This window comes from Schistocerca serialis, chromosome 9 (genome assembly GCF_023864345.2).
Source record: "Schistocerca serialis cubense isolate TAMUIC-IGC-003099 chromosome 9, iqSchSeri2.2, whole genome shotgun sequence".
Classification (NCBI taxonomy): Eukaryota; Metazoa; Arthropoda; class Insecta; order Orthoptera; family Acrididae; genus Schistocerca; species Schistocerca serialis.
In genome coordinates this window covers 214697872-214723501 of record NC_064646.1, presented here as the reverse complement: position 1 = coordinate 214723501, position 25630 = coordinate 214697872, and the positions used below count along the sequence as shown (strand labels likewise).

The window sequence follows — 25630 nt, the reverse complement described above, 5'->3', positions numbered from 1 at the left end:
CATGGACAGTTCTATTCTCCTACCAGCATTCATCAAACTTAATTTTCCCCGAGAAAGGTCGATTATTGCGTCCCTTTCTCTTAAAAAATCTACCCCCAAAATGCAGGCTACCTTTAAACCCTTTACTACCAGGAATGAGCACGCTATGGCTTCATCCCCTAAATACATCTCTACCCGCACTTGGAGTTTAATTATTTGTCGCTGTGCACTTATGGCTCCAGTGACTTTACAATTATTCACGGGAAAAGTCAGCATACGCCTTTCCTTCCCCAGTACTTTGAATAAGTCCATACTCATAACACTGACAGTAGCACCTGTATCTACGACCGCTTGCACATCAATATTGTTAATTTTGATCTCTATTATCGCTTGTACTTTGTCTTTGTGCTCCTTTATGCACGTGGATGGTTCAGTTATTAATTCATCTCCCATCTGTACCCCGTCATTATACCTAAGGATACAGATTTTGTTCGGTGTTTTGTTCTGTGTCGGGCTGCTCTCACTCCAAACCTCAGCCGACGATGGAGAGCGTATCTCGGCTGCATCTAGTTTGTTGAATTATTGCTAGTGGATGGGTGTGGCTGCTCTGTGTCACTAACCTCCACTATGTGCACGTTGTGTTGCGTCGGCCGCCACGGTTGCGCAATTGGCGCATTTTGTGGTGGCGGTCGGTTATTGTCATACCTATCACTGTTTTGCCGGTCCGGACTGGACCTGTGGTTCTGCGGCCAAGTTCGGTTTGCATCATTATAAGTATTAGTATTGCTCGGCCCCCCTGGCATTTTTCCATCTATTATTGCTTGGTGGGCCTGTCTCATACTGGTCATCGAACCTCCTTTTCCGGTCATTATTCACCGGCGGACTATTGCCGTTCCGGTCTCTACCTCTATTTCCGTTTTGTGCATACTCTTGTCTCCTATTATTACCTCCGCCGTTTCCATTACTTGGTGGAGGCGTGTTATTTCGACCATTTCTATAACCGTTTCCGTTACTTCTAGCCTGTTCAGAGGCTGCCTTAACATCCTCCTGAATCAGGTCAATTGAGTCCAGAACAGACAAGAAATGTTCCATATCATTTTCGGGCACGTGTATAAGCTTTTCCTTTACATGTATCGGCAAGTGTGATTTCAAAAGCCTGATCAAATCCCGGGATGAAATCTGTTCGTCCCAGTAACGGGTCTTATTAATGTACTTCTCGAAATATTTTCGCAAATTGCCTAGTCGTGGAGAATACGGCTCTGGATTATATACCTCCTTCCGTAATCTCTCCTGGATACATGTTGACCAATATTTGGCCAAGAATGCTTTTTCAAATTGTTCATATGTATCACAACTGTCAGCTGCTTCGGTTGCCCATAAAGCAGCATCTCCTTGTATGTAAGACATAACGAACTGTATTTTCTGGGTATGACTCCAAACGCTAGGCAAAATGTTTCTAAATCCCTTGATAAACACTACAGGGTGAACAGATCTCTTCTCCGTTGTAAAGATCTGAAACTGTCGGTTCCCAATCAAGCTTTCTTCAATAACTACTTTGGAATGACATTTATTTGTTTCGCTTACATTGGTTGCCTGTTCTGTCTCGCAGTCGCAATTTTTTACTGCAGTATTTATATGTCTATCATTGTTGGACCTGGCTGGCGTGACATACGCCTGCGCCTCGTCATGCCGCAAGCCAAGCTCCATTTCGGCAAGACGACGGTCCACACTCCGCTGCCACAGCGAAATGTCTTTGTGCACTATCTTTTTTAGATCCTGCACATCCGCACTTGAGCCCATATCTCTGGCCTCAATTGCGGGGTGCACTTTCTGATCTATTTCTTTTATGACTTCATTTTCTACTTTGTGCACTTGTTCGATCACTTTGTCCTCAATTACTTGAGTTGTGTCAATTTCCAATTGCTCGACTCTGTTAGTCAGGTCACTAATTTCCTCTACGATATTGGCGTTAGCCACCTGAATACTGTCTACTCTTTCGCTTAATTCATGCACTGTTTTGGGTATGGTTTCATATTTTTGTTTCAAACTAACAAGCTCACTTTGCATAACTTCTAAAGTTTGCATCAACTGCAAGTCCCTCTCATGCAGGCGTCGGTCACGCTCTGCTTGTTTAGCATCACGTTCTTTATCACGCTCTGCTTGTTTAGCATCACGTTCTTTATCGCGTTCTGCTTGTTTGCATGCAAATTCAGCTACCAATCTCTGGTCACGCTCTGCTTGCATATGTACAAATTCAGCTTGAAATTGAGCATGCGCTCGAACATAACTCTTAATGATTGCACTTCTGACATCACACCACTCTCTGGTCCGTGTCCAGTGCTTGCAGATGGCACAGTATTTCCGCTATCAACTGAATCACTGGGTGGCAGTGGCAACATTTCTTGTCCTTCTGCCCCCAGATTCTCACATTGTACTTCCTGAACTACGTCACTAACATTACTTTGTGTCCCACTTTCCAACTCGGTATCACTACTTACTGACTGTTGCTCATTATCCATGTTGATATCTTCCTGACTACGCAATCTAACCATAGTAAACAAAAGAAATAAAATCTGAACTAAATATCCTAACACTCAGGTTTCACTGACATAATCACACAAGAAATGGACATTAACTAATACACACTTACTATATACTACAATGACTAACTACCTAAATGTCCTGTTATTTTAAAACAAAGTACTAACAACAAGCACACCACTAATGATCCGAGAACACTGCACTGAGGCTACTTTACTACCCACAGGACAACTACACTGTAGCTTTACCTTTTGGTGATCTATCTTGGGTGCAGCTCCCCCTGATATTGTGGTAGGTAATTAATTTTTCGAAATATTGAGCTCTCTTCTTCAGCTTGCCTCTGGGTACATAGTGTTCTCATGCAAAAAATCATACACAGGTATTACCACACAATATTGGTTATGCAATACATACAATACATAGAAAAATTATTAAATATTCTGCAACAAAGTTCGACTATATTAATTCCCTAGTTATCTCACGGGTATTTAGTGGCCACTGCGTATTCGAGCCCCACGTTGGGCGCCAATTTAACGAAATCGTCGTAATGAATGGGATTGATTTGAAATTTCGTTAAAGAAGAATAATAAATTTTATCTTTTGCTTTTAAGTTAATTTTCTTTCGTGCGAACTTTGTTGTAGAACCACTCTCTTATTTTCGTGTGGTAATAAAATTTTTACTTACTTAATTATTACGTACATTTAAAGAAAAAATAATATTTACGTGAACTCATATGAACTGGTTAAGAATATTAGGTTGAGAATTGAGTCCTTTAAATCTTTCGGCCTTGGCATACACTTTCCAGGTGCAGTGGGTTTTTTGTTAAATATTTTTACTGAATTTTATCTCGGCACTAGCCATAGAACACAAGATTACCTCTATTAGCAGAAAATGTTTTAATTATTGCCAAGCCGACATTTATCACTGATCAAACCTACTTCACTATGCATTTGAGTTATTTTAAAGAACCATACTGTTTAAATTTCAATGTTAACTAACATTAACTATCCGCCTACGAATGCACAAACGTATAATTAATTCAAATTTTATCAGCCACAGGATCTCTGAGAAGGAAGAACAATTTCTTAATTCACCATTGATTTTTATGCATCTGTTCCCGATTTACGGGTTTGCTATTGTTGGTCGCGGCACAGCCCAGCAACACCGCTAAAAAAAAAAAATGCTGAAAAATTCTTAAAGAAATTTTATAGATGACGTGGGCAAGCTAATTTACATAAATAATTCACACTTTTGATAAACTCTAATATATTTAGATCAAACAACAATACAACTCACATTAATTCGTAACGCATCGTCTAATGGCGGCTAAGTCCAGACAGAGACAAAAGAAGTCTACCTATTCGTAAAAAACTCTTTCACAGTGTCCTACCGCAATGACTTCTGAACAGAGAAGACCAAAGAATACATAATGCATTGTGCTTAAATAGTATTGCTGACTATTAACATTTCTTTGCAAATTGACGATATTATTCTCTTCTGGCAACATATCTCTGCTATCGCAAATACTGACACATTTTACAATCACATAATAAATACAGAAAAATTCCTATCCTAAATACAGAGAAATATTACAACAAAAAATATAAGGAGAATAACAAATGTCTTTTACACCACATTCAGTAATATTTTTGTTCAATAATTACGATATATACAACTTGCCCAGAGCGGCGTACATGGTACAAATAAACTCTTGTGTGTGTTTTTTTTTTTTTTTTTTTTTTTTTTAAAAAAAATAACGTGAGTTTGCCAGGGAACGTTACAACTATAAGGAGTTTCCTAAGGAAACTTTCAGTCATAAAAATTAATATCACATCTTAAGATTATGACCTGCATCTCCCTTTCCTGATTCTCCCTTTCGTGATCGGCTCGCAAATTTTTTGTGGGAAGATCAATTCCTGGTAGGCCTCTGTGTGCACTTGAATCTCTCTAATTTTACCTTCATGGTCTTTCTGTGGGATATATGTAGCAGGAAGCAATATGTTAGTTGACCGTTCTAGGAAGAGATGCTCTTGGAAATTTAAGAGTAAACCATACCATGTTGCAGCATGCCTCTCTTACAGTGTTTACCACTGGCATTAGCTGAGAGTTTTCAGTGACACTTTTGCACTTACTAAATGAACCTGTAATGAAATGTGCTGCCTTACTTTGGATCTTCCCTAATTCCTCTATTAATCCTATGATTCCAGACTGATGAGCAATATTCAAATGTGGGTCAAATAAAAAGTTGGTAAGCCTACCTCCTTCATGGGTGGGCCTACATTTCCTGAGGATTCTTCCAATAGATCTGTCTGGCATCTGCATTACACGCAATAAGTTTTATGTGGTTGTTCCACACTATATCACTTTGTACATGTACAAATATTATGAAAAGGATAGTAGCTACTCACCATGTAGCGGAGACGCTGAGTCTCAGTTAGGCACAACTAAAAGACTGTCAGAAAGTGAGCAGTCAACAAACAAGTCCTTTGTCAAAAGTGGCAATGCACACATGTGCGCACACACACACACACACACACACACACACACACACACACACACACACACACACACAGTCTGGCAGCTGGCAGTCTACTTTCGACAAAGGCCTTTTTGGCTTAAAGCTCACTTTCCGACAGTCTTTTTGTTGTGCCTATCTGTGACTCATCGTTATTGCTATTTTGTGAGTAGCAACTATCCTTTTCATGATGTTGTTACATTCCATCCAGCATTTTCCATTGTCTGTAAATGTACTCTTACAAACTTTGCTGCGCAACTGCTTCCACTGATTGTTCTGCAATTGTGTGATTGTTCAGTAATGGGTCTTTCTGCCTATACACAGAGGTGACAAAAGTCATGAGATAATGATAAGCACGTACACACATGGCAGTAGTATTGCGTACACAAAATATAAAAGGGTAGTGCATTGGTGGAGCTGTCATTCGCACTCAGATGATTCATGTGAAAAGGTTTCCAGCATGATTATGGCTGTGTGATGGGAGTTAACAGACTATGAACATGGACTGATTGTTGGAGCTATATGCGTAGGACATTCCTTTGTGGAAATATTAAGGGAATTCAATATTCCACAGTCCGCAGTATCAAGAGTCTACCAACAAAGGCACATCTCGGGCATTACCTCTCACCACGGACAGTGCAGTGGCTGACAACCTTCACTTAGTGACTGAGAACAGTAGCATTTGCTTAGAGTCATCAGTGCTAACAGACAAGCAAACCTGCATGAAATAACTGCAGAAATCAATGTGGGCTGTGTGATGAACATATCCCTTAGGACAGTATGGTGAAATTTGAGTATGACACCAGATGACTGATGTGAGTGCCTTTGCTAACAGCATGACATTGCCTGCAGTGCCTCTCCTAATCTCCTGACCACATTGGTTGGACTTTAGATGAGGAAAACTATTTGTGGTCTTGAGGATTCATGATTTCAGTTGGTAAGAGCTGACAATACGGCTCAAGTGTAGTGCAGACCCCATGAAACCATGGAGCCAAATAGTCACAAGGCACTGTGCAAGTTGGTCATAGCTCCATAATGGTGTCGACTGTTTTTACATGGAGTGAACTGGGTCCCCTGGATGTTTGGCTACTTGGAGACCATTTGCTGCTATTCATGGATGTATGCTCCCTAAAAGCGATGAAATTTTTATGGATGATGATGCGCCATGTCACAAGGCCACAATTGTTCGTGATTGGTTTTAAGAACATTCTAGACAATTTAGGCAAATGGTTTGGCCACCCAAATAACATGACGTGAATCCCATCGAACATTTATGGGACATAAGTGAGAGGACAGTTCATGCACAAAAACGTGCACCGCCATCACTTTCGCAGTTATGGGCTGCTATAGAGACAGCTTGGTGCAATATTTCTGCAGGGTATTTCCAACAACTTGTTGAGTCCATGCCATGTCAAGTTGCTACACTGTGTCAGGCAGGAGGAGGTCTGACACGATATTAGGATTTATCACATGACTTTTGTCTACTCAGTGTAAATGCACAATATGCTACATTTGGAACCAGGTTTTAAATTGTAAGACATTTCCAGGGGCAGATGTGGACTCTGACCACAATCTATTGGTTATGACCTGTAGATTAAAACTGAAGAAACTGCAAAAAGGTGGGAATTTAAGGAGATGGGACCTGGATAAACTAAAAGAACCAGAGGTTGTACAGAGATTCAGGGAGAGCATAAGGGAGCAATTGACAGGAATGGGGGAAATAAATACAGTAGAAGAAGAATGGGTAGCTTTGAGGGATGAAGTAGTGAAGACAGCAGAGGATCAAGTAGGTAAAAAGACGAGGGCTAATAGAAATCCTTGGGTAACAGAAGAAATATTGAATTTAATTGATGAAAGGAGAAAATATAAAAATGCAGTAAGTGAAACAGGCAAAAAGGAATACAAACGTCTCAAAAATGAGATCGACAGGAAGTGCAAAATGGCTAAGCAGGGATGGCTAGAGGACAAATGTAAGGATGTAGAGGCCTATCTCACTAGGGGTAAGATAGATACCGCCTACAGGAAAATTAAAGAGACCTTTGGAGATAAGAGAACGACTTGTATGAATATCAAGAGCTCAGATGGAAACCCAGTGCTAAGCAAAGAAGGGAAAGCAGAAAGGTGGAAGGAGTATATAGAGGGTCTATACAAGGGCGATGTACTTGAGGACAATATTATGGAAATGGAAGAGGATGTAGATGAAGATGAAATGGGAGATACGATACTGCGTGAAGAGTTTGACAGAGCACTGAAAGACCTGAGTCGAAACAAGGCCCCCGGAGTAGACAATATTCCATTGGAACTACTGACGGCCGTGGGAGAGCCAGTCCTGACAAAACTCTACCATCTGGTGAGCAAGATGTATGAAACAGGCGAAATACCCTCAGACTTCAAGAAGAATATAATAATTCCAATCCCAAAGAAAGCAGGTGTTGACAGATGTGAAAATTACCGAACTATCAGCTTAATAAGTCACAGCTGCAAAATACTAACACGAATTCTTTACAGACGAATGGAAAAACTAGTAGAAGCCAACCTCGGGGAAGATCAGTTTGGATTCCGTAGAAACACTGGAACACGTGAGGCAATACTGACCTTACGACTTATCTTAGAAGAAAGATTAAGGAAAGGCAAACCTACGTTTCTAGCATTTGTAGACTTAGAGAAAGCTTTTGACAATGTTGACTGGAATACCCTCTTTCAAATTCTAAAGGTGGCAGGGGTAAAATACAGGGAGCGAAAGGCTATTTACAATTTGTACAGAAACCAGGTGGCAGTTATAAGAGTCGAGGGACATGAAAGGGAAGCAGTGGTTGGGAAGGGAGTAAGACAGGGTTGTAGCCTCTCCCCGATGTTGTTCAATCTGTATATTGAGCAAGCAGTAAAGGAAACAAAAGAAAAATTCGGAGTAGGTATTAAAATTCATGGAGAAGAAATAAAAACTTTGAGGTTCGCCGATGACATTGTAATTCTGTCAGAGACAGCAAAGGACTTGGAAGAGCAGTTGAATGGAATGGACAGTGTCTTGAAAGGAGGATATAAGATGAACATCAACAAAAGCAAAACAAGGATAATGGAATGTAGTCTAATTAAGTCGGGTGATGCTGAGGGAATTAGATTAGGAAATGAGGCACTTAAAGTAGTAAAGGAGTTTTGCTATTTGGGGAGCAAAATAACTGATGATGGTCGAAGTAGGGAGGATATAAAATGTAGGCTGGCAATGGGAAGGAAAGCGTTTCTGAAGAAGAGAAATTTGTTAACATCCAGTATTGATTTAAGTGTCAGGAAGTCATTTCTGAAAGTATTCGTATGGAGTGTAGCCATGTATGGAAGTGAAACATGGACGATAAATAGTTTAGACAAGAAGAGAATAGAAGCTTTTGAAATGTGGTGCTACAGAAGAATGCTGAAGATTAGATGGGTAGATCACATAACTAATGAGGAAGTATTGAATAGGATTGGGGAGAAGAGAAGTTTGTGGCACAACTTGACCAGAAGAAGGGATCGGTTGGTAGGGCATGTTCTGATGCATCAAGGGATCACCAATTTAGTATTGGAGGGCAGCGTGGAGGGTAAAAATCGTAGAGGGAGACCAAGAGATGAATACACTAAGCAGATTCAGAAGGATGTAGGTTGCAGTAGGTACTGGGAGATGAAAAAGCTTGCACAGGATAGAGTAGCATGGAGAGCTGCATCAAACCAGTCTCAGGACTGAGGACCACAACAACAACAACAACAGCTTATGTCAAGAGTCCATTGCTACTCCTTGCATCATGTGTTGATCCTCTGCAGGTCTTCCTGCATTTCGCTACAGTTTTATAGTGTTGCAACTTCTGTACATACAACACAATCATCTGTAAAAAAACTTATTGAACTTCCTACATTGTACATGAGGTCATTTGTATGTAGTGTGAAAATTAGTGATCTTATCTGTGGTACGACCAAAATTACATTTACATCTGAAGATTTCTCTCCATCGAGAATGACATACTGTTTTCTATCTTCTAGAAACTCTTCAAGCTAATGACACAGCTGGTCTGATATTTCATATACTCATATTTTTTTCGTTAAGTGGCACTGCAGAACTGATTCAAACACCTTCCGGAAATCAAGGAAAACAGCATCATTCCATGCACCAGTATCTACTGCTCTCTGGGTCTCATAGACAAACAGAGCAAGCTGAGTTTCACACATTCATTATGTTTGGAAACAGTCTTGGTTCCTACAGCTGAGATTTTCAGTCTCCAGAAAAGTCATAATACATGAACATAAAACGTGTTCCAAAATGTGTGTCAGAGATGTAAGTGTATAGTATTGTGCAGCTGTTTGATGACCCTTCTCGAAAACAAGAAATGACCCGCACTCTTTTTCCAATCATAAAAGAGTGCTTTGCTCCTCCAGAGACCTATGGTACATTGCTGATAGAGGAGAAGCAAGTTCTTTCACATACTCTATATAGAATCATACTGGTATCCCATCAGATCCAGTGGCCTTTCCTCTATTCAGTGATTTCTTTTTTATTCCACACTCACTCAGTTTGACGTTCATGAGATGATTTAAAGGGGGAAGTGCAGTGCAATCTGCCGGAGTGAAATAGTTTTGGAAAAAGACATTTAGTGTTTTGGTCTTCGTGTGTCATCCTCTGTTTTGATGGCATTATGATCACAGATTGTCTGGACAGAGGGCTTTGATCCATTTACTGATTTAATGTAAAACCAAAACTTGTTAGGATTTTCTGTCGGCATATTAATTTAAAAATATTTTGGGTTATTTCGTTTAAAGCTTTTACCAAGTAGACACTTGTAAAGCAGCATATATGTGTTAGAACTTCGAGTTTAACACATATATTTTGGCACGACACAACAACACATACAAGTCACAGAGTAAGATGACGTGCACTCGTTAGCATTCGACTAAGCACTGAGTCCCAGTCTAGCGGCCGCTGCTCGGCTGGCCGCTTAGGTGGCGCCGCTGCTGCATGGCTGGCAGACAGCGCCGCACGTAGAGGACGCGCGTAATTGCGCGGCGGCACTTTGAATGATCGACGAGTCACAACAATATGTTTAATATTTATGTTCTTTGATTTAGCTTTGTGAACATAAATAGTGGAAAAATCTTATGAATACATTTTTCACTTCTGCAGTGAGCTGTTCTATCCCACTTCAATCTTTTGCCTTTCAAGTAAATTTATTATTATTATTATTTTAGCATACCTTAATCTTAGATTGTTAACAGTGTGTCACTTTAGTTATGACTTGCCTAATGAGTATTTCCTTGTGTGTTATACTTTTTGTGTAGCGTCTCCCCCCCCCCTCTCCAGTCTTCCCCATCTACTCATATTTATCACTCATCAGCTCATAGTCGAACATTACCATATGCTTGGAAATTTGCCAACTGTCTAGTTACAAATAATCATCGTGTCTTAATTTGTTTATAGTGCCATAAACAAGAATTGCTTGATGCAATTTTTGTGGAATCATTAGAGTTAAGATAAGACGGTGCTGTAGTCGATCTTGTTGCTTCTTCAGTAGAATGCTACATATAGCACGTTTTAATTAGGATCCAGATCACTGAAGTCTTACAGTGTGCGCAAATAACATCAAATAGTGTCAATGGAAAATCCAGGATGGAATGTAACATTATGAGAAGGAAAGTGCTACTCACCATATAGCAGAGATGCTCAGTCACAGATAGGCACAACCAAGAGTTTCACTCTTAAAGGCCAATGGCCTTTGTCAACAGTACACACACATACGCGTGAGCACGAGCACGCACAACTGAGTGCGCGCGCGCCCAACACACACACACACACACACACACACACACACACACACACACACACACACGACGAGTGTTGACAAAGGCCGTTGGCCAAAAGCTTTAAGTGTGAAACTCCTTTTGTTGTGCCTATCTGTGACTCAGCATCTCTGCTACATGGTGAGTAGCAACTTTCCTTCTCATAATATTATCAAACAGTGTCACTGTGAATCATTTTCACCTACATGGCTGTTTCATTTTTTTGTTTTCACCTGCAATTTTTTGTATCTCTCATTAAATGAAAAGTGGAAAACAATCTGTCTTAATAATGTATATCTAATTTTGATTTCGTGCATTAGCCTATGTGTCTGATGAGTAAAATGTAGAAAAAGAAGCTACAGTATGATATTGAAAATGAGAAACTCTCAGTTAAATTTGTTACTGTTGTTAATGGCAATTGTTATTTCACTGGTAAAATAAGAAAAACATTTGATAATCAGTCGGTAAAATTATTATTTGTTAGCTATGATGTGTTTCAGAGACTTAGTCCCATCTTCATGTCACAATCTTAGACTTCAATTGTCAAAGGTAATTCTCATGAACACAGCACCATTTGATACTCTAAAGTAATTGAATTTTTCAATGAACACATGGAATAACAATGAATTCATAACGCAAATAGACAGCTTTTGAATACTTTCTGCATAGAGATGTGAAGATTTGTTTCAAATACACTGTACATTGTTTACTGAACTCTTCATACAGATTTAACTCTTTTTGCAATTTACAATAATTAGTGACAAAGATGGTAATGGATTTTTGTGCAGCTTTAATATTTTTGTATTGGACAGACAGAAAAGTGATTTGATACCAGATATGATCGAGTACATGCCACTACTCTACTCTGACTTAATAAATTGCAATAAGTCAGAAAAATCCTCTCAGTTGTAAGAAGCAGTACATATAAAACAAAACATTCACTGGACCCATAAAATATTGCATACTTGACTGAAAGCATACAAATTAAAAATTTGTAGACAGTTGTAATAAGAAGTAATCATGAACTTAAGTCCAACTGTATTACCTGTGAAGTTGGATAGTGTACACAAAAGCTGTAACGAATTGCAATAAGAATGACTTTTTTACCCATACTTCCTCATTGACTGTAGGTCCAGCTTAGAAACTGGTCAGAACTGAGGAGAAAACTGTTTACATTTTCCAATATTGTTTTAACAACAGCTTAGGGTTGGGAAGGCTGTAGAGATGTGGTGAAGTCTGCTTTCCTAATGGAGTAAACCTGATACAAATCCTGGTGCTCCATGTTGGGTGTTGGGCATAGGGCCAATAACCCCATACTGTAAAAAAGGGCAGTTAGGGAAATTCAACAGAAGCCTCGGATACTGGGTGGAAAATACTTATAATGACCCCCACAAGGGAAACAGATAAAGCATTTGACAACAGCAACATGGAATGTGAGGACGATGCTTCAGCCAGGAAAATTATATAAATAGTTAGCAAGATTTTAAAATGTAAATATGATGTTGTACGGCTACAGGAAATAAGAGGGCAAGGAAATGGGCAGTTTGACAAATCTGAACACTCGTTAACATATAGTGTGCCAAAGGAAAGACTATGTCAGTTTAGGACAGAGTTTAAAATAACCAAGAAAAGCTTATTAGAACTTGAACACACAAATAAAAGAATGTGCAGGCTTACAATAGAAAGGAAATTTAGGAACATAACACATACACCAATGGAAGAAAAGGTTGATATAATAAAAGAACAGTTCTATGAAGACTGTATGTTGCGCAGTACCTAAGTACAATTTGATCTCAGTGGTACGAGTTTTTAAGAGAGAAACACTCTCTCTTTCCAAGCATTTATCCGGACTGGCGGGGTCTGCTCTGCTGTTTAACTGGCTTTGGCATGTTAATTTTAAGGGGTGGCCGGATGCCCTCCCTGTCGCCATCCCGTTCCCCACCCCCCCCCCCCCCCCCCTCCCCGTCCCTCCGCCCACTCCCACCCCCAAGTTCACTCCGGTCGCAGAAATTGTTAGTGCTGTTGAACAGGTTGCAGCTCGACTTCCACCTGAATCAGCTGAGGAAATATGTCGTGAAACTTGTCGTGTGTTGACGAAATCCAAGCCGATGAAGTCAAATATCACCAGTAAAGAGAGGGCGGCCATTCGTGATCTGAGGGAGCGCTCTGAAATTGTTGTCTTACCGGCTGACAAAGGCAATGCTACAGTTGTTGTGTCCCATAAGGAGTACACTGATAAGATGCAGAACCTGGTGTTTAACTGGATTTGGCATGTTAATTTTAAGGGGTGGCCGGATGCCCTTCCTGTCCCGTGACGCGGGGTGCGGACAGCGGAGGAAGCGCACCGCGGGTATTTAAATCAGACACCGCCGCGACCGAACCCAGTTCCCTCTGAGCAGCCATAGCGTACGGATCTCCGTGCTGGCACGTTCACAGGAGCTCAGTCCGTCAGTTCACCTGATGATGGCGACACGTATGATCGCCGAAATATTGTGCCCGTTGGACATTGTAGACCGGCAGTACACCCGTGGATATTTTGATAATTATAACTCTGTTAAAAATAACATATTCTTACTCAGTTATATTAATCATGTGTATGAGTGTTTCAAGATCAATTGACACTAAGTGAAAGTTTCATTTTAAACTTCAAAATGTAAAGTTTATATGCAGAACACACAAGAATAACCTTTAGTATATACAGAACAAATCTGCTTGTAGTTATGCGGTGTCTATTCAAAAGCAGCTTAATTCTGTCTTGATTTTATTGTTCTACATTTTCAATTCATTTGAAACATTTAATGGTGCTGTTTTCTTGGGAATTATTGTGGTGAATTAAAGTCAGATTGTCACATGAAGAAGCAACTAAGTTGAAAATTCTCTTCTACTAATTTATAAATGTAAAATTTGATGATCATTATGAACACTTCTGGTTATGTGGAAATTCATAAATTTCAGTTTTCTGATGTCCTAGTTTTCTGGTTGAGCTGTTCTTTGCTGTCGCTATACAATTGGTGTTCTGAATTTGTTTCTGTTGCTGAGTTTCAAGATCTTAGACATTTTATCCTTATACAATTGTTGTTTATGAATTTGTTTCTGTTGCTGAGTTACAAGTTCTTAGACAATGTCCCCTTGGCCATCTCTTCATCTTTTGTCTTAAGGGGGGCTCCTCCACAACTGAAATTATTGTATTAACATTTGAGTATTTTTATTTACATTGATACTTATGCAGCTACAGGATATCGTCTATACCGAGGATATAAGAGTCTTGCCACGGAGTCTGATCGACCAAGTGATATAAGCCACCTTGTTTTTGTCATTCATGGAATTGGACAAAAGATGGACACTGGTCGCATTATACGAAATACATCAACGTAAGTGAATACCTTGCCATCATATTTACAGATTTGTGTGTGATCTCAAACTGCCAAAATAAATTATCATATTGATTTCAGACTTCTCAGAAAAGATAACTTATTCCTTAATGTTATAGATCAGTATAATTATGCAATATTGGTATTGTCTATACTTTACTTGATGTGCAGGTTTCGTGGCTGTGTTGATTGGATCAAAGAAAAGTATTTCAACAACACTAAATGCCGTGCAGAATTTTTCCCTGTAGAATGGCGATCCTCTCTGAAGCTTGATGGTGGTAAGCATCAGTATTAAATGTTTTTTTTGTGCTAAGATTAAATCTGTTTAGAGTTAAATTTAGACATTATGTAATTTATTGTGATAGAGGAGGAAATACTGTTAGAATTACCTTTACTCCTAACATTGTTGGAGACATTTGACACTCATTCATACTAAAAAGAATGTCACTGTGATAGTGAATTACAGTAAATCCACATTAAGACTCTTCAAGAATCCACAGGTAAAGCAGGCATTAAACAAGATGATGTTTTCAAGTGAGAAGTAATTTTAGACATCATAGTGGCAGCTTTGTAACAAATAATTTAAATATGCAGCTACATAAATCATTTGGGGCATTATAAAAATAAATATATGCACTGTTATAACCAACATTGATTAATTCCAGCAACAAAATACAAACTAAATTTTGGTTGACTATAAATTACACACATAAAACCTGAATAAAGTTTCTGCTGCATAATCTTGTAGTAATCTGTAGTATATACAGAACAAATATGCTGGTAGTTATGCAATGTGTGTTCAAAAGCAGCTTAATTCTGTCCTGATTTTATTGTGAATTACAGTAAATTACAGGATACAAGATAAACATCAACAAAAGCAAAACGAGGATCACGAAATGTAGTCGAATTAAGTCGGGTGATACTGAGGGAATTAGATTAGGAAATGAGATGCTTAAAGTAGTAAATGAGTTTTGCTATTTGGGGAGCAAAATAACTGATGATTGTCAAAGTAGATAGGATATGAAATGTAGACTGGCAATGGCAAGGAAAGCGTTTCTGAAGAAGAGGAATTTGTTAACATAGAGTACAGATTTAAGTGTATGGAGTTTAGCCATGTATGGAAGTGAAACTTGGATGATAAATAGTTTGGACAGGAAGAGAATAGAAGCTTTCAAAATGTGGTGCTACAGAAGAATGCTGAAGATTAGATGGGTAGATCACGTTACTAATGAGGAGGTATTGAATAGAATAGGGGAGAAGAGGAGTTTGTGGCACAACTTGACAAGAAGAAGGGACCGGTTGGTAGGGCATATTCTGAGGCATCAAGGGATTACAAATTTAGCTTTGGAGGGCAGTGTGGAGGGTAAAAATCATATAGGGAGACCATGAGATGAATACATTAAGCAGATTCAGAATGATGTAGGTTGCAGTAAGTACTGGGAGATGAAGAAGCTTTCAGAGGATAGAGTAGCATGGAGAGCTGCATCAAACCAGTCTCAGGACTGAAGACCACAACAACAACAATCTTGCAGTGTCATATACGCAGAGATTTCTGTTTTTAAGATTACAGTTGAGGTAATCAGTCCTTCCTGCAAGGACTTCCCTGCATATCTGACCAGTCAGATCCAGCACATCATGTTTGAAGGAAAATTCTCTGATTCACATTGCAGTTCTGCTGCATCTTTAACACAATCATTTTCTGCAATATAATCTTTTAAATAGATGTGTTTTCAGAACTTAAGATGTCATAACATTATCACAAACTGAAATAAAATTTTGAAGTACACCTTGCAAATTTTTTCTGTAGGCTGCTTACCAACCAGGACCATTAACATTTACTTTTACTCCTAGAGATATCTATGACAAAAATGTACCTAATTAGTGTTGTTTATTACAGAAGACTTCCATGAGGTTTCCATGAGTGTAGTGGCTCTGTAGACCAGGCTGTTCCAACCGTGCTCCAGGGAGCCGGAGTGCTCACTGCGGCAGCTCGGGGCCTGCATGGAGGGGGAAAGCGAACTCACTGCCCCCTGGCCACATGCAGCCTCAACTGATGCAATAATCCATGTTCAATGACAGCTATGACTAGCCGCGGAAGCCCTGTACCTCTATTGAAGGATACCTTTCTATTCATTGAGAGGGATGGTCATCCGCAGTGACTTGTATGTCATAAAGTATTTAATTCTGCGAAGAGGTACAATATACAACGACATTATACACGTCTTAACGCAGCACATTACGATCAGGTAGAAGGCGTTGCACGCAGAGAACTGGTAGCCAGGCGTATGAATGACATTGCAGGAGATGTAAATTTAAAAACAGTTTCGTAATACGGAGGGTATCAAAGCATGCAACATAGTTCGTGTCTTGTAATGCGTTTATAATTTTCAGGTAAATGAGAGCAGAGAAAACACTACTGAATCTGCAATTTGAACAAGCTACAGGGTCGCTCACATCATTGCGACGAGTGGCAAGCCATTTTCGGTGGGACCACTCGTAAAATTGTGCATGGTAGCAGTTGCAGAGTGTTTGTTTCCAAGGGAGGTGCAGGCAATTGAAGGGGTTTGCCTGTCAAAGCAAACAATGTCTCGTCGAATCCTGGACATGGCAGCAGATTTAGACACACAGCTCAGGAAAAAGGTGGAGAGTTTTGTTGCATTTTCACTAGCGCTTGACGAAAGCACCAACATAGCAGACTGTGCTCACCTTGCAGTCTTTGTGCGTGGTGTTGACATGGAGCTGCAAGTAACTGAAGAACTCTTGGATGTGGTACCACTCAATTACACCGCAACAGGAAGTGACATTTTTGAAGCTGTTTGTGAATCAGTGGACAATATGAATTTGCCGTGGGATAAGCTCCATTCTGTAGCGACAGATGGTGCACCACAAATGATCGGGCATCACCAAGTTTTTTCTTCTCGTTTGAAAAATAAACTCAGGGACGAATTCGGGAAATACATTTTGACTCTTCATTGTTTTATTCACCAAGAGGCACAGTGTGCTGAAACAGTAGAGTTAGGTGGCGTAATGAAAGATGTCATGAAATGTGTGAATTTTGTGCGGCGTCACAGTATGAATCTTCACCAATTCAAAGGATTCCTGAAAGATATGGAAGCAGAGTATGGGGATATATCTTACCACAGTACAGTTCGTTGGCTGAGTCGGGGAAAAGTTCTTGATGTTTTCTTTGCCCTTCTTGAGGAAATATCCCTTTTTCTCGAAATGAAAGGGGAAGAAATGCGTTGTCTGAAAGATATAAAATGGATATCAGACCTGGCGTTCCTAGCTGACATAACTATGCATCTGAATAATTTAAATCTGTCATTGCAGGGCAAAGGGCAGCTAATCACTGACATGCATGACCAGATCAAAGCATTCATAGAAAAGTTACGTTTATTTGAGAGGCAGATGAGTAATGGACATTTAACGTTCTCCAATCGTCTTGCTTCTTTAAAACTACCTGAAGGTACTAATTTCGGCGATTACCAAGCAAAGTTAAAGCAGTTTATCACGTTGTTTGAAACATGATTCCGAGACCTCACTAGTTTGGAAATGGAACTTAAGGTGTTCAGCACTCCTTTTTCAGTTTCCCCCGATGACTTGTCATTGTCACTTCAATTGGAGATTATTTATTTGCAAAATTCAACTTTGTTGAAAGAGAGGTACTACAACACGTTGGATTTGTCACAATAGTATCGTTCATTACAGCAAAAAACATTTCCCAAGCTTCACAACAATGCCGCTCAGATCATGTGCATGTTTGGATCTACATATTGTTGTGAGCAGCTTTTCACAGCAATGAAAAGAGTAAAGAGTAAGGAACGATCGTTTCCTTGGGATGCAACAATGAAGGCCATCCTCCGCATTAACGCTGCGATCACTTTGACACCTGGTATTTCCGATCTTGTAATGAAAAGAAAATGTCAAGCTACAGAGGCCCAATAAATTTAGTATGCAATTTCTTGTAAAACAGTTGTTTCTTATTTATTTCCTGAACATCGTATTTCCTGGTGTAGCATGTCACCACGCCTTAGCAGCTAAGAGTATGAGGTTGTTGATCTTGTAAGACGCAGCTGGCACATCAAAACGTTTGCCTTGCTGCCTGCTTCAGCCGGCCGTGCCACGTGCTGGCGTGCCAGCCCACTTGAATGGTCACAGCGAGCAACACGGCTCCCTGGAGCAGGGAGTGCTCTGCAGCTCACAGCGGAGCCGACGAGCTGGAACAGCCTGCTGTAGACTCTGAGATACTGATTTGTTGTTGGTATCACTGAACAGCTCCTGGGATAAAACTGTACTGCTGTTTTTATGATTTGTTGATCTATGGACTGAAGTTTGTTTTCATATTTGAGGGAAGGAAAGCAAATGAAATGCTTTCAGCAATCATCATTTGGTCTGGCAGCAGAATTGTCAAAATAAATAAACAAATAAAGGTCTTTGTGCCACCCATGACATATTTCTCTAATGGGCTTCATGCTTTGCAGTCCTAGTCTTGTGTATATGCTACAATGACAAATCCACAGTTATCATTGCTGCAGTGACCATTATCCTATCTTTTTAGCAACAGCACATTTGAGACCACCTGATTTTCTAATGTATTGGTCCCTTTGAAAATTGAGCTGAGATGCATACTCCTCCTAAGCCTATGTCATGATATCCCAAGAAAAGAACACTGACAAAATAGTGCAAGAAAAGTCAAATGTTGTTATCCACGTAGCACATAATGTGGTACCCTAGTCTTATGAACTATCTAGATGTAGGTCTGTCCCATGATGTTCTCAAGAAAAAAAGTCATTGGAAATAGACGAAGAACATTTCAATGACAAACAAGATGATGATAATCTAATTTCATACAAACAACTTCTAGCAATACCACATTATTTAATCAAACAATGAAAGAGGGGTGTGCTGGAACAAAATGTCATGTCAGTGAAAGCACCTGCAACACATATTCAGGTGTCAACATCTCAGTGGGCATTGTTTCCCATCTGGTATAACTGTTTTCTGACCAAGGAATACTTCATAGATTTCTTTTGGCGTAGCTGACCTACTGTTGAGTTACAACATTGAATTATCAAATTCAAACAATTTTCATCTGGATTTATTGACATCAAAGTTTAACGGAACAGAGTCTTATACCTTTTAACACTTAACAGATAGAAACCTGTAATTTCCTTTTAACAGACTCGGAATTCAGTAGTGCAGCAGCTCACTAGGAGACACCTCCTCAAGCCCATACATTAAAATGCTTCACAACCATAGTAACTATAGCAGACAAAGTATCTTTATAATATATGACAAGATTTGGCAAGAAGGTGTTTTCACTACCCAATGGACAAAAAATATCATGGTACCAATATTGAGACCTGATAAGAAGAAGGAAAGAAGAAGAAAATCTAAAACTGTATAGAGAGCTATTAGACTGACCAGTTTAATGACAATCATATGCAAACCCCTGCAACAGATGGTATTCTTTGTTTGGTGTCTTGAAACAAAAAAAAATTACTTTCACCACTCAGTGCAGATCTGAAGAGTTTCAGTCCACAACAAACCCCTTTTTGCGATTAGAAATCACTGTCAGGGAAGCTTTAGCTTTCTGTCAATGCCTGGTAGGGTTTTTTGTGATTTACAAAAGGCATATGATACAACATGATTTACAAAAGGCATAAATACAGATTGACGACACCACATCTTAGCTACATTACACTGGTTGGCTTTTCTGAGGTAACTAGCACTCTTAACTAAAAAAGAATTGGTATGGTCATCATAATCAACATTTACAGGAAAACAAGGTTTCACAGGATTGAGTCCTAAGTGTTACCCTCTTTGCAATTACCATAAGTGGGATTGTTGTAGAAAATATTGGATTATTTATTCTCCTTATTACAGTATTCACTTCACACTACTGCATCAAATGTTGTTTATAAACACTATCAGTTCTGAAGTACTCATGGCATCATTAAGCATGTGTGAAGGCCGTCAACATACTGTGTAACCATACAGTATGTTATTTCATAATCACAGGTTGTCGTCAAGTATGAAGTAAGGCTCCATCTTAACTGCCAGTGGAGGTGGACTCATAAGTGATAACAATCCGTGATTATGAATACATTTTGGTGGTGCACATTACGTCAGTGGCCATCATGTAACTAATGATGAAGCCTGTAAATCATTTATAGAGAATGCGTCACAGCTCTTGACACGACTCTGTTGTAAAGTACTCACAAAACTCGACTGTTGGCTTGCTGATTATAGTGATAAAGGGAGTATTAACCATGCTGCTGAGTTACACAGAAACATACATCATCATCATCATCATCAGGCACAATTTTAAATACATGCCATTTGTTCAACATGGGATTGTCTTTGTGTATGGGTGTTATCATCCTGGACATTTCTCTTCTTTGGGGATGTGCTAACTGTGTAATGCAGTGGGCTATAGTGTCATTTCTGTATCTGTCATGGGGCCCAGTCCCAGGTGAAAGAAGCCTCTGAAAAGAATTATAATTGTATCTCAGTACTGTGTCCTGTAAGTAACATTGCATTTATTGCAAAGTGTTCCTAGTTGTCTCCAAATTACTGTGTGCAGAAAATCACTGTTTGTAATCAAGTATTACAAGGAGGATACTCTGCCGTGTCTCACAGGTTCAATTCACATGACTGTTGTTTATATCATATGTGCTCTTCTAAGAAGATAAGGAAGTGATAGAAGGGTGAATCACCTAAAACTTGCACCCCAAGTGTTTCAATAATGGAGGGAGCCATTGATATGTGGATTTCACAGATTGGAATGGTAGGCAGTGCCCCTCCTATTGAGCCCAAACAAATGTGTATTTATTTATTTAAAAAAGTGCAAATATGTCAGTGGAAAACACCAATAGTTGTTTGTTTCATGTTGTAGCTCAAACGAATGTGAATTTCACATGGGTGTATATGTGCAGCCCTACAAAGATGTTAATAAGTCTCCAGAGGTGTCATGTTGTTAAATGGGATGACTGCAGTACCTCTGTGGGGTCTGACACACAAAGAATCAGTATACCCTCTGTACTCAAAATGACCATCACTTGTGTCAGTAAATGCTTGTGGTCTGCCGTACAGTGATTGCTTACACATTCTACCATTTCAGCAGTCATCTGCAATTGTTTGAAGAGGTTGGAAGGTTGAAGAGTGTGATGTCTATTGGAATATCTTTCAGTGTACATGGTACTTGAACAAATGTCATGCTTCCTGCATTCATGGTAAACCATGAGCATGTATGCTTTTTTTGTATTGGAAAATACCATCTTCCAGGTATGTCCTACTACATCCATTATCACCCAATAAATGAGAGGACGTCACAGTGAATGTCAGTGTACACACAACAAAGTGTAAACAAGCATAACATTGTCACCTAGCATTTAAGCGATAGGATGGAATAAACAGCTGTCAGCGTTTACAGTGTTCGCAATACAATAACTTGTATACTACTTGCACTAGCTTCCTGCAACAAACACCACTGACATTCTCATTTAAGCTACTTATAGGACTTTGCAGTCAATAGATATTGCCCCATTTAAAGATTTGTAACTGTTGTAAAAAAAACTGCACTTTTGTCAAATTCTGAGTATCAGCTGCAAATACATGCCCTTGCTTACAATTCAGTTCTGTCGAAACTGCATATTGAGGGTGCCTTCCAGGTCCAAAATATTTGAGGTGCAAGTGTTAGCTAATTCACACTGTACATGCTGTATGCCACCTGCCATCCAAAAACAGGAGCCACTGCCTGACAATGTCCATGTGGGATGCACAAAATGTGATCCAACATGAGATGCAAGAGCCATATATTGGATATATATACCATTCTCTCTTTGAGTGAATGTTCTTCATGTGAAGGCTTGTGTAAACTGTAACAATATTATGAAAAGGACAGTTGCTGCTCACCATATAGCAGAGATCCTGAGTCTCATATAAGCACAACAAAAGGTCTGTCAGAGGTGAGCTTTTGGCCAACAAGGCCTTCATTGGGAGGGCAAAAAAAAAACACACACACACACACACACACACACTCTCTCTCTCTCTCTCTCTCTCTCTCTCTCTCTCTATCTATCTATCTATCTATCTATCTCTCTATCTCCCCCCCCCCTTACCCCCGCCCCCTCCCAGTCTCTGGCTACTGAGGCCGTAGGTGGTCAACCAGTGGCAACTCGGTATTACAGTTACCTGATACAGTGGAGCTCTTTATAACAGTAGTCTTGTGAATGTATGTGTTAGTTGTCTGTGTACGTTCATCATCATTTTCTGTAGATTACATCAGGAAGAAGAATATTCATTGATGTGGATGAGTCACAATGTACATAAACAGTGCTGTAGCTAATGAATGTAGTTGTTCCAGTATAGCTGTTAAAAATATTTATTGTGATGTCAATTTCGACATTTTCTGTTTCCAAGAATACTGAAAGCAAATGTTGTCACCTGATGAAATATGCATAAACAAAAGGACAATGGACCCAGTCCGAGAGAGAGAGAGAGAGAGAGAGAGAGAGAGAGAGAGAGAGCTATTTCTATGTGTCGTATTAACAATTAAATATCATCAAACTGTATTATTCTGTTTACAGCTGCACAAGTTATAAATGAACTTCATAGAATCATTAGGAAAATTGTTGATTCTTTTTTATGCAAAATAGCCTCTACGTATGTACTTCTTACATTCCTTCACTGGTAAATAAATAAATAACAAACTATTTTCTACAGGTCGATTTAGAGACCTGTTTGCAATTATCAGTATTACATAATATGCTTCTAACAAGAGTTTCCAGTTTTTTAATTTGAATAAGCAAATAATTTTTAAGACAGGCAAATAAGACATATTTGTCTTTTTAGTTTGCAAATGTTTCACTCTTTAACTCAGTTTTGTACACACAGCCTCAGTTCCTTTCCTTTCCTAGTGAGGTGATAGCAGCTTGTTACACATCCTTTACACCCGCTGTCATTTCATGAGACTTTTTGAATTGTTTACAGCTTCTTTTAGTGATTACAGTGGTGGCTTTTATTTACCATGCTTTGAGACTTCTGACTGCAGAGTAACACAGTTCACAGAGAAATTAATCTGTTAGTCTTTGTGAATAGCTTCTAGTTTTAACACACTATGTTTGTCCTATAAGACAATAACTCTGTGATTCTCAAAGGCAAGTGAGTAAGACTCAATACGTACAATGGGAAATAACTGACACATCAGATATTTAGAATATGTTTACAGTTCATTATTTTGAACAAGGCAGCATTGATATGCTTCCTGGTTCAAATATTTTTGGTAACATGTAGATTTTTTTTTATTGGGTATCTTCTGATGAACTTTTGTAAGTAATGATGTAGGGACAGGCAATACATCTTAAGAGTAACTGTGAAATACCAGGTAGGTAGACAGTTACCAAGACAAGATTGTTGTATGCTGAACTGTAAAAATATTTTACCGTCAAATAAGTGTTATAAGAAATATACACACACATTTTTAAAAAAAAAGTATACCAGACATCTCAGTTTCCTAAACAAAAGCACCTGATGACGAATTAAGTTGAACATTATTAACATTATGTATGACGAAAGGTTTACTGTATTGTATCAAAAAGAAAATTCACTTTAAAAACTAAAAAATTTTTAAAGACATTTTCCAGTCATTCTCTCTCCTTGCAGTTTTAAGGTTTACTGTAGATTTGCTTCAAAGGTTATTCTCAAAATATGTGAAACTCTTGCCATGCTGTTTCTCTTATTTAATTTATGATTTAAAAAGGGGAGACTGCTGCTCACCGTACTGTGGAAATATTGAGTCACAGACAGGCGAAAGGAAAAGACTGCTAAACAAGTAAGCTTTTGTCCAAAAGGCCTTCTTCTGAATTAGACCACACACACACACACACACACACACACACACACACACACACACGTGACCACTGTCTCTGGCTGCTGAGGCCAGCCAATGTCCCATCCTAAATTTTCCATTGTTTGATTTGTGATTTAAAGTTGACGAAGAATTTTTATAATTCCTTGAATACACAAGAATGGTTTGTTACTTGAGGGGCAGTCAAATGAAAACCAAACATCCACCACAAAGAATATTATAATGCTTCCATTCAAAAGTAATCACCACACGCATTAAAACCATTGAGAGATGAGATGATCAGTTCCTGTTTCACAGAATGCAGTCAGCCGCTGGCGGCTCCACAACCACAGCCTCTGTTGCACTTCCTCTTCTGACTGAAACAGACATCCACACATGTTTTTCTTCAGGTTGCCAGGATCCAGGCTTTATGGAGGATGTTGCAGTTTTTCCCAACCAAATCGCTAGCCTTCATCCAATTGGCAGTGTGGGGTCAGTTGTTATAGTGCAACAGATGATTCTGCCCAATAGCATTCTGACAGCCTGAGGGCAAATCCTAAAGCCAACAGTAGAAACATTCCACATCTCCCCTGCAAAATAAATCCAGAGTTTTTCATGCAAGTTCCCGTAGGCCATGATGACCTCCTGCAACTGCAGGGACCTTCTGCTCATTGAGTTCCTCAAATGTTGAACCACAATCAATGTGCAGTGGTATGAAGACACTTTGCAGAAATTTTGACCTGTACCATAAGTCAAAATTCCCAGGCATGCTGTTGGATGGAATCATCCTATTACATGGTAATGCCAATCCCCACTCTGCCAATTGGATGATGGCTACACTTCAGTGATTTGCTTGGGAAATGCTGATCCATCCTTCGTACAGCCCAGATCACTTTCTGTGTGATTCACATTGTTGGTGACCTGTAGAAAGACATACATGTTGTTGGTTTCAGTCAGATGAGGAAGTGCAAGAATGGACACAGTTGTAAATCCATCAGAAACTGACCACTCTCTAAAATTCATGAATTGATTGTCTTGTCTCCCAGTGCGATAAATGTCTTAATGTGTGTGGTGTTTACTTTTGAGTGGAATGATTCTTCAGTCCTGTTGGGGCAGGTGTTCAGTTTTAGTTTGACTACACCTTATATTTTGAATGTGATAATGTGAACATTTGGATTGATTGTCAGTTTAGCCATGACTGTTCACTCCATTTGTTCCACAGGATATTCAGCATATTCATTAGCTTCGATAGGTTCCACCATGAAGAAGAATCTCCAGGGACGTTGGAATGAGTTACAAAATACACTAGCAAAGTGAACCAGCATTAATAATTAACGATTGTCAAAAAACTGTAAACTTTTTACATGCCGAAGCCAAATTTAATGTAGCAAAGTTAACAAGAATGCTACAGTTTTCAAGTAAACAGTTCGCTGCTTCCTCAGTTATATCAAACAGCTGTTATTCATCTTCCATTTACTTCTTCATACATGCATGACCACTATGACATTTTTTGTAGTGCAACAGATTTGTATATGTTCTCAGAACAGATGCTGAACTATTGAGTGTCTCTCTGTTTT

At 39.2% G+C, this 25630-nt stretch overlaps 1 protein-coding gene across 2 annotated transcripts in view; it reads left to right on the top strand.

The window, feature by feature from the left end:
• The window catches only part of LOC126418648 (phospholipase DDHD1-like), a 189753-nt gene that overhangs the window by 91598 nt on the left and 72525 nt on the right, over nt 1-25630 (top strand). For both annotated transcript variants that reach the window (XM_050085520.1, XM_050085519.1), the window contains exons 4-5: nt 14062-14203; nt 14375-14481. In XM_050085520.1, the coding sequence (XP_049941477.1) occupies nt 14062-14203; nt 14375-14481 (249 nt within the window). The remainder of the gene's footprint in view (nt 1-14061; nt 14204-14374; nt 14482-25630) is intronic.